The 10,952-nt window shown below is 40.0% G+C and overlaps 1 protein-coding gene across 1 annotated transcript; it reads right to left on the bottom strand.

Moving 5' to 3' along the window:
• Positions 1–5,432: 5,432 nt before the first annotated feature.
• Positions 5,433–10,073, bottom strand: LOC124691908 (GDSL esterase/lipase At1g20120-like). The gene is made up of 5 exons (XM_047225195.1): positions 9,651–10,073; positions 7,165–7,295; positions 6,804–7,037; positions 6,155–6,407; positions 5,433–5,833 (listed from the first exon to the last, which is right to left on the bottom strand). The coding sequence occupies exons 1-5, from the start codon at positions 9,976–9,978 to the stop codon at positions 5,646–5,648; spliced, it is 1,134 nt and encodes a 377-aa protein (XP_047081151.1). The 5' UTR covers positions 9,979–10,073; the 3' UTR covers positions 5,433–5,645.
• Positions 10,074–10,952: the final 879 nt, after the last annotated feature.

The raw sequence follows: 10,952 nt of genomic DNA, 5'->3' as shown, positions 1-10,952 counted from the left end.
CAACAATTGTTGAGATTAAAAGTGAGGGAACTGATATCTGAATATTCAGTGCACTTCCATATAACGATGGTGCAGAACGTGCAAGTTTAGTTCAGTTAATCACTGATGCTGCCACAGCTTACCCCTTTTGGGTCATTCATCTGACGGTGGACGGACAGGCTTAAAAGTGAGGAACTGATATCTGAATATTCAGTGCACTTCCATATAACGATGGTGCAGAACGTGCAAGTTTAGTTCAGTTTTTTTTTTTTTTTTTTTTTTTTTTTTTTTTTTTTGCAAATAAGTTTAGTTCAGTTAATCACTGATGCTGCCACAGCTTACGCCTTTTGGGTCATTCATCTGACGGTGGACGGACAGGCTTCAAAGTGCAGCTGAGGCAGATCACTGGTAGCATCTGCATCTGTGTCATCACATAGTTATATGCAATGCAGACGTGGCTAGAGGTAAGTTCTTCAGGCTTCAACGTGACTAGCTTAAGTTTTGTTCGTATCTGTAGATTTTTCTTTTGTTTCTATGCTACAAAATCCATTAGCACACACAGATTTAATTTTCACCTACACATGTCCAAATACTTGGTGTACATAATTATTAGAAAAAGGGTGTGCCAATCAAATGCATGTGTTCTAGATTTGGAGATGATGGTGAATGCTTATGTTGGCGCCGGCTCACTCCGTGGCCTGGCTGAAGCGACGGGCGGAGCATGCAATGGCGGCACAATTGACCGCGAGGCAAAAAAAAAATTTCCGTTGCACTTTAATAAGAAAATTTCGCCGCGTCTTCAGTTTTGTTCAGGTATGTGCATCATTCTATACTGATATTTTACATGAATACTATTGCCAATGAAGTAATTTGTGCTAATTCATATTCCGTATATATGACATTTTTAATATAGATCAGTCGAATATGTTTGATAATTAACCCAGTGCAACGCACGGGCAAATGTCCTAGTCAGTGTAAAAAAAATTTCGTGTATCTCTCTTAGGTGTAGATTTTGATGGAAAACACCAGCTTTTGAGTTGGTATTGGAACTAGAGCTTCCTTTAGCACTAATAGTTAAATGAGAATGTGAACTAAAACTACTGTTTTTATTTAAATAGAACTGGTGTGCATATAATCTTTTTCATCCGATGTCCGTACGACAATTGCTCTGCTCCGTTTGATTGTTGCACAAAACCAAGACATACACATGGCTTGCCTTGAATATGTGAATGTCGGACATGGATTGTACGGTACTACGTATAGCACTTCTCTATGTAAAAATATATACAAGTTATGTTTAACATTTTCTAGGGTTGTTTAATAGAAAAAATAAATAATATGTCAAACTTGTCAAAAATATTTTTCTTCAACGCAGCAATATAAGGGTATATAAAATTGGGATAAATAGGATAATTTAATATACTCCCTCTGTTTTTATATACAAGGCCACTATTGCATTTGTAGATACCCAAAAAATGAATTAAGAAATACCACAATAAATTAGTATGTGGGGGTCTCTATATCTATGGCTACATGAAAACTTCACATTAATAAGTACCATTGAAATCTAATCAATTCTTATTGAGGAAATATAATGACCATGTACTGCCCCCATCCAAAATTATGTTGCATATAATTTTTAGTCAAAGTCAAGTTTCTTTTTCTAGTTTGACCAAATATATATGAAAAAATATCAAACATCTATAATATTAAATTTATATTACGAGAACCATCATGAAATATATTTTCATGATGTATGCATCAGATATTGCAAGGATAAATATTTTTGTCCTTACACATGATCAAACTATACAAAGTTTGACTTTGACTAAAAATTATATGCAAACCATTTTTGGACAAAGGGAGTATAGATGAAATTGTATATTTTAGTAGTGGCTTTGCATTCAAGAATCGGAGTGAATACTAAATTAAAATGGTACTCTTAACATTCCATGCAAACTCCAACTGTGAAGTACCCAAACAAGTTTTGCAATAATTCCATTTTTTTTTCTAATTTATATTGAACAATGTCTTCCTTTAAAATTAATAAATAGGAATTTGAATTAAAACCACCTCATGTTTTGTAAACGTATTTATATAACATTTCCTAGAGCTATTGAATATGAACAAATGAAATGATATGTAAAAGTTGTTATAAAATAGAACTTTTTGGTCCAGAGTCATATCATGGCTATATAAGCTTAGAATTAATAGGAAAAGTCAATATGCTAATCTAAAATTGTTCATGCTTCACAAATGAACTATCTCCCGTGGAGTTCTTAACTTAGATTGTAAACCTCCTACTTTGAAACACATTTTTTTTTAATAATTTGACTTATTTTTAGTTGATATTCTAATCAACTAGGTATTTATTTTGCATTAGTAATGAGGAATGAGAATCAAAATCATCACGGTTAGGTAAACATAATTATTTACCAATTGTAGGGCATCTTAATAGAAAAGATAAATGAAATGATATCAAAACTTTTCAAAAAAATAAAACTTTTTAGCATAGAGACATAGTATGGGTAGATAATCTTTGAATAAATATAACAAGTTAATTAATAGACAAGTTTAAAATATAATTGAAAATGGAAGGATAAAAAAAATAAGTTTGTGAGTCTCCGGCCTATGGCACTCGCCATATACTCTATAATATGGCCAAGTGTCCGGTATCAGACGCTAGACACACCCTTCGGTTGGCCAAATTTGGCCTACCTGGGCAATAAATTAATCCTAGGTACTCCCTCATTCAGCCACCACACCTGCCCCGCACAACACCTTTCATGCATCTCACACCTCCTAGTAGTGCCAAACCTATGTAGTGGCAAAACTGGGACATGGCCCGCCCAATTTTAGAGCAAAATACGACGGCCTAACACACTATGTTTGATCCACTTGATTCTATTGGACTCTTCTTTAGAATGACCTGCCCACATTTTTCTCTGAAGTTTCGCTACTACATCCCATCACCACCTAGCCACGTGTCCCACCTCATCTATGTTGTCCTGCGCCTTGCGCTTCCCGTCCCATCCCCTCCTCCACCACCATCTCCTCCGCTGCAACTTCAGCCTCTCCCTTGTCCACCCAATCACATCCTCTCTAATGGTGCATCCACTAGCCAATAAGCACCACCATTGCCACCTGGTCTTTCTCCATGGTCCAAGATATCTCCACTCTCCTATGTGGCGTAATGTGCCCCAATAACCCTCAAGATGACTATCATAGCGATAATTATGTGCTTAGAGCATGCCCATGTTCATTGCATATTTAAATATGGATAACGTGCTACTCTATGGTATTTCCTTTCATGTCTAAATATGTTGTATATGTTAGCATATTTTTATGTAAGCTCGGTAAAACGTAGAGAAGTTTGACTTAAGAAAATGTAGAACTTCAATTATTTTGGAATGGAGGAAGTATATATTATATATTTGTACTAATTGTGAAACTACACCACTAAAACAACACCGAGGGATAACTGAAGCTAACAATCCGGGATCTCACTCAAACTGGTCGATTGGTGGAGAAGCCACTCCCGTGTGGGGTGGCCGTGAGAACGATTCCGAGTCATACTTTATCTCGATGGACCCATTGCTGCCTATTGAGGAGCGGATCTTTAAACAACCCACCAAAAGTTTCAGAATTATTTGCACCAAAGTGCAAAGATTCTATTCATAGCAATGAAGCGTACGGATCATACAATGATGGAATAGCAACTCGCTGGCCTCGGTTGATAAGTGAGAAGGAGGGGACTGTTGGGCTGAGAGCTTAGAGCATCGCCTGTCGCGGCCCCTAGATGCCTCCTCAAAGAATTTGGGGGCACCAAACCAAGAGTCGCACCTAGTTGTGTCCCAAAAGGCTATTTGGGTCCGACGCCGCCAAAATATTTTGTGGCATCCCTATGCCAACCCTGACCTACATGGGGCGCATAGGGGCGCTAGATAGAGTAGCCGTTGGATACCGATAGGAGGGCGCCACCAGTCAGCGGCCCAGCCACATTTTCCCCCACCACACCTCTCGCCCACCTGACCTCTTACACCCCACCACATTGGCACCACCGGAGCCGCCTCCATAACCCCTCTTGACACGGATAGTTCAACGTCACGTACACTGACCCGAGCCACAGCCCTGCCACCTTGATTGTCCTCCTTGCCGCAACTATCGACTAGTGGCGACCTCACATCGTAGCTTGCACACAAGGTTATTGGCTCTTTGCCTAGGTTGGTTTCTTTGCTATATCTTGTTGCTCTCGCCGGCAATCAGTCGACTCACTTGTTCTGTTGTTTGAGCCAGAAGCTATGGATAGCCACAATGATATTATGCATGCTTTTCTTGAAGAAGAAGAAGCTGCCACCGCCGATCAAGAAGAGAATTTTACCATCCTTTGTTGTCTTCTACAATTGCATGCGGCCAAGCTGAATTATGCCGATCAAGAGGTTCCAAGCTTGGGAGAAGGAAGAGCAAGGAAAGGCAGAGGATGGAGGGGCACACCATTCTATATGCCGATTAATTTTCCGATCGTGCAACCGCTACCCGAAAGGAGTTTTGGCACCGGTTTAGGATGAACAAGAAGTTGTTCATGAAGTTGGTGTACAATGTGAGGAGTACAATACCTACTTCGTGATGACGAAATACATAGTCAGAGTACTCGGTTTCTCATCAATTCAGCAATGCACTGCTGCGATGAGGATACTTGCATATGGAGCCATGATGATACACAAGATGGCTACCTTCACATGGCCAAGTCCACGACTGTTGAATCCATGTATCGATTTTGGAGGTCATTGGTGGTAGTGTTTGGACCTTACTATCTGAGAGAACCCAATGTTGCAGAAACAACTGGTATCACAAAATGCACAAAGGAGACTTCCTGTTATGCTTGGAAGCATCGATTGCATGCATTGGTCATGGAAGAATTGTCCATGTACAAAGGACATCACAGGTATTGGAGTGTGGTGCTTAAAACTGTGGCTAATTATGACCTTTGGATTTGGCACACTTCATTTGACATAGCAGGGTCTCACAATGACATCAACGCGATTCAACGCTCACCGTTGTTTGCGAGATTAGCTGAAGGACATGCTCCATAGTGTGACTATGAGATCAATCGCCACCAGCAAATAGGGTACTACCTAGACATTTGGAGTCTCCCACAAGGCCAACAAACTAAATCACAAAATTAAAGCTATACGTACAACACATTATTCGCCGGATCTAGGCAACCATATGTAGATCACACTATTTTGATCTAGGCAACCATATGTAGAGCACCCTATTCACTGCAGCCAGAACCAGATCCAAAAGATCACCCCACTAGAACTAAACAAAAGCTAACAGGCTTCATTCCCAGAAGAGCACATCATTTTGCTAAGAACAGGGAACACCCCAGTTGAATCATCGTAAGATCACAACCCCGAACAAGTACCGAAGAAAATTGTATGGACCAAGTAGAGGCATACTTGCTGTTGCATGAATAAATTTCAGGATAATTTATACTGAGATACAAGTCTGAAGTTACGTTTATATATTTCACCAACCACTAGCCTTTACAATTTTGGAACGCGAAAACTTTCCGTCAAACATCCTAGAATTGTTGTGTACTAACTGTCAAACCAATTGCAGTTTAAATAATACGTGTTCACACGCTGGTAGAGAGAGTTTCTTTACATTAGGTATTGCATATTTTGCTGAATGAGTTTATCAACCACGATGCTATAGGCCTTTTCGGTAGGATGAAAGCTGTCCCAGAAAATGTAGTCATAAACATTTGGACATGCAGGGTGATTTTTAATGAATATTGCTGCATTTAGCACTGTGCTTCCACAGCATCCCTCGGTTACCTCCTTGAAACCTATATAACAGAAAGTTTTACCATATTCAGGACCACAATGTTATGGTGACGACATGAAAATTACCACATACTACTGAACAATACAAATATCACATATTACTGAAATATACAAATTAATGTAAAAAAATATGTACACCATATCTGTCTATCATGCAGCTCCTGCATTGCTATATTAGTTTGTATAAAGTTTTGTAAGACTGCCACATTTAAGAGGTTAATGTGGCTCACTTTATCTGTTACAGTAATACGGTTATGTTGAAGTTATACTCTTCAGTAGCGATTCATGGCAAAAATATTACTGAGGATGAAGTGAGCACTCACCATAAAGACCAGGTTGCTGAATGAGATCAAGCAAATTGTAGTATATATCAATATAAGCAAACTTTGAGCCTGGAACACTTTGTTCTGCATTTAGCCGATTTATTTCTTTTGTGATTTCAGAATTGAATAGTTGTGCCGCTTGATTCCTCATTGGCTCACATTCCCTTGACCCAAGTTCTCTTTGTGAAGGACAACATCCAATTGGTGGAATGCCAATGAACCCAATTCTCTTTGCACCCATCTCATTTAATTTCTGTACATAAGAGTAATATTTAATTATTTACATATATGTTTGTTGGCCAAATGCTAATCAAATAAAATACAGAGGTAACATATATAAAAGTAGGAGACTGTAAGTTGTTCATGGTACCATGATAAGTTGTAATGCATGTATATGCTGAAACTTGTCCAGGAAAATTGATGCAATACGCAATTCAGTAACTTAATAAATTTGATGAACCGTAAAGCAGTACGTAAGTAATGGTGGTATTGGTCAAATTTGGGGAAATATGTAAAACTTCAAACATTTGAAGAACTTGTGAGCACGAGAACTTTCTGCAAAAAGAGTATCAGACAAGGTTTCTAGAAAAAAAAAATTACGTCATCAACTATCTCCTAACAAGTTTGGTGTTTGGATAATAAATCTTACCATAGTAAAGTTGACGGCCGAAGAAACTAGAAATTCCACGTATGAAGGAAGGTCATATTGGTGACGCCTCAAAGGAATTGTAAAATAATTATTTGCGAGGTCATTTGCCCCCATGACTGTAAAGTATATGCCTTCAGAGATAACACGCGCCATCTCCTCTTCGCCGACTAAAGCTTTTAGCTTCTCCTTATAGTCAAGGAACAATTCAAGTTGTCCAGTGCTTGATATAGCAGTCTGAAGTAATAAATTTGTAGTTATGTACGATCTTTTGTAACAACAAATATTAGTTTCAGATGAAACCAAAACAAAATACTTCACCATAGCTTTATTATAGGATATGTGTGACTTTATATTTTGTTACCGCGGGTATCGATGTTAAAGGATCATATCCACTGCCTCCCGAGGCAAAGACGACACCTGTGAGTAGGTCACTTAATTGAAGATCAGATCCGATGTAGGGTGGCAATAATTCCTTAATTCCCAGCCTGGAAGCTGCTCGATGAAGAAAATATATCAATACTTATTCAAGTTGCCACTTGGCATATATAACACCAGAATGTTGGCATATAGATTATTCCTCAAGCCATGAAAGAGTTTAACTTTAGAAAGTTGGCGAACACGTACTTTGTGAGGAACTAATCGTTTTTAGAGTATTTGTTCACAGCTTTTCATCTCAACAACTAGGTCGAAATCGAACACTTCTTCAGATTCAGTACGCAAAAGCTGTTACAATGATTTTAACACACCCTTTTTTCGTTTTTGTAAGATTTGGACACACCTGGGACACAGTAGAAACAGTACACTAGTAGTACAGTACTGTGAACATCGATGATATCCAGTTCACCGTGGTTCCTCTGCCACGTCTGTGCTTGCAGGTAGCAAGTCACATTGCTCAACATGCAACTTAATTATTGCAACATTGGTCGAGTCGACCTCAGGACGAGCTTGTTTCAGCTTCCGGATGGGTCGGAATTAATGTTGAGCTAGGAGTGGTTGGTTTGAATGGTGAAGGAAGCCCGAAAAAAAAAGGAGTGCACCTAATACGATCGGTGGATGAAAACCGAGCCGATGGGGCAACTGAACATGCGAGCTTAGGCAGGCTAAATGTGGATTTAGCTAGCAACATCCTACAAATATTTTAGATCTAGGTTTGGTTAGTCACCGGCTTCTCATATTTTATATATCTTCATGTGTTGCTAATTTTCTTTACTTTACGCTAGTCGTGGAAAAGTTAGCTTTCAACCGAACATTAAAGAAGAAAACATGCAATATATTGTAACCAAGGTAAGACCGGAAATTCAATTCGGCTCCCGGGTGCGTATGCTCCCTCTACCAACAAAACATATTTTGAAGTGTGGAAAAATTTTGATAAAAAATTCTACATGTACATCTTCATAATATATGTGTATGCGTCAAGTTTCACGAAAAAATAATATTTTTTGTGGCCTATGTAAAAAAGAGAAAACTTATCCTGTGAAAAGCATTGTTTTCAGCACTGAATTTTGTCTTTTTTACACACGTCACATGATAAGTTCATTTTTTATGAAACGACTTTGTGAGCGCGTAGCACGTGAAGATGTACGTGCGAATTTTTTGTTTCGATTTTTTTGAAATTTAAAATATGTGTAAGATGCATTTCAAAATATAGGGAGCATATGCTCCCATGTTCCAAAACACCACTCCCAGGTAAGACTACTTATACTCCCTCCCTCTCTCAATTTACTAGTCGTCCCCGTATCCTTAGATCGCTAATTTGATCTATATAATTTAAGTTACATAATGCAAAAAATTATATTATTAGAAAATAGAACATCTAAACTTTCTAATCATATAATTTTTATAGCATATAACTAATACTAACTTGATTAAATTTGTGACCTAGGGGTATACGCACGCCTAATAAACTGTGAGAGAGGGAGAATAACATAGGTACTAACATCACACTTTTCAAAACATTTTCGTGACATGACATGACAATAAATAAAGAAAGAGATTGATGTGGTAACTAACTATGTTATCATAATATCACACACTCCATGAGTCTACAATATAATAAATAACAGCATACATACATGACACCACATATAAGTTACTACTACGTATTCATTATAAAGATAGTAACTTATAGAGTAGTAACATGATATATGTTACTAGTCTAAGTTACTCCCCACTATAATCTGAGAAACTAGCAATTTCCAAGCCTAGACTAGTAATGCTACAGCTATGGAATTGCACTTACGGACACACGTCGAAAGATGGGGATTACGACCCTAATTAAATTCACCAATGACAAAAAATTACACAAACCGGATGTTTCCACGTCAGTCTATAGGACTTAGACTGTTCATAGTGGGAGTAACATAGCTAGTAACATCACACATCTCAAGGCATTTTGGTGACATAGTATGCCAATAAATGAAGAAAGAGAGTGATGTGGTAACTAGCTATGTTACCATAACATCACACACCCCAAGACAAAATGAGTCTGCAGCATAATAAATGACACAATGCATGACAGCACATATAAGTTACTACCCACTATGAAGGTAGTAACCTAGACTAGTAATATGGCATATGTTACTAGTCTAAGTTACTCCCCACTATGACCAGCCTTATCCGTAAGATGGATTCCATAAGTATAGCATTACTGAGTCTACGGAGAGGCTTAATGTATTTTTTGAGTACCATAGACAACAAAAAGTTCACTACTTCCCCTGTTCAATATGTTTTTGTCTTAGTACGTATTAGTTCAAGTTCAAACTAAACCAAGAGAAAATTGATGTAACGGGATGAGTAGTTGCTTTCCATTAGCAACAACAACAAAACTTAGTTCTCGCTGGTACGTACCCAACATGTCGCCGGGGACCTTGCCGTTGGAGAACCTCCCGGTGGCCACGCCGCCGGGGAAGTCCTCCCCATAGGGTGGGAAGTCAGCCCTCGCCTCCGTGAGCCGGTTGTTGTTGTTGCCGGGGTCGACGATGGAGTCGCCGAACACGAAGACGGCCGAGATTTTGCTTTTGCCCGTGCCTGCTGCTGGTGCTCCATGGGCGCCCGGCAGAAGCAGCGCCATCGGCAGCAGGTTGACGAAGAGGAGGGCAAGCCTAGCGAGGAGGCCTCGCCGAAGGGACCCCATTGTTGCGCTCTGCACTACTGATTCTCTGCTTTCATTTATCATCACAGAGAGGATATCTTCCTGACGCACAGAGGATGGATCGCGCCCCGGGGAATTTTATAGCGAGGCATGGAGCAAAAGTACGCGCGCGTGCGCCGCCCCGCGAGGAGGCGATCATGCATGTGGTTGGTTGCTCGCTACGTTGCATTAACTAGCGTCGCTTCTTGCCGATTTAATGAGCTCGCCATGGCGTAAAATTGTAGGAGGAGGCCAAGTCTGGCTTGTATATGATCCATGCTACAGGTTGATCAGCTAGTGCCGAATAGAGCGGTGAGCCAGTGAGGGTCTACGAGGACAAGCCATCAGCTGCATGTGCCGTGCTGCAGACGTCATAGTCCGGCCGCGGACCGCGGAGTTGTCACACATCTCCACCGCCATCGATACAGTGCCGAAAGCTTCATTCCAACCGATTGCAAAATAAGTGTGACAATGATACGTGTGTATATATATGTATGTACCTGAGATATGAGAGAGAACCGATTGTGAGGCGACTATAATACCCATCTAGGATTTCGTCCTCCACGCCGGTGGTGCCGTTGGTCCGCTCCGTTTTTGGTGGCCTTGGAATTTTGGAGGACGAGGGGACATGGGAGGGTTCATGTTCTTTGTTTAGGTTTTCCAGTGTCTTTTTCAAAATGGTGAGGTGGCAATTATATCTTGAAATTAGAATAAGACCTTTCTTGCCCTATCCTTGTTGAGGTGGTGCGTCTAGTGCTAGCGAAGGGTGCTTTGATGTTGTGTGTCCCGCAGAGTCGCTTGTTGTTTTTGTTTGTGTGGTTTTAAGTACGCGGGCTTTTCGATCTATTAGTCTCATCTTTGGCGATGGTTGATCGCGTCGTCTGCCTCCATCCGGATCGACTCCAACAACTTCATGTTATGGAAGGGGCTCACCCTCCCGAATCTCGCTGGTGCCGGCCTTCATGGTTACCTTGATGGCACCGAGTTCGCCTGTCGTTGCCTAATCGACGGTACCTCGG

The sequence above is a fragment of the Lolium rigidum genome, chromosome 1 (genome assembly GCF_022539505.1).
Source record: "Lolium rigidum isolate FL_2022 chromosome 1, APGP_CSIRO_Lrig_0.1, whole genome shotgun sequence".
NCBI classification, from domain to species: domain Eukaryota; kingdom Viridiplantae; phylum Streptophyta; class Magnoliopsida; order Poales; family Poaceae; genus Lolium; species Lolium rigidum.
The sequence above is the reverse complement of the archived record's forward strand: the minus strand, read 5'-3'. Positions and strand labels throughout refer to the sequence as shown.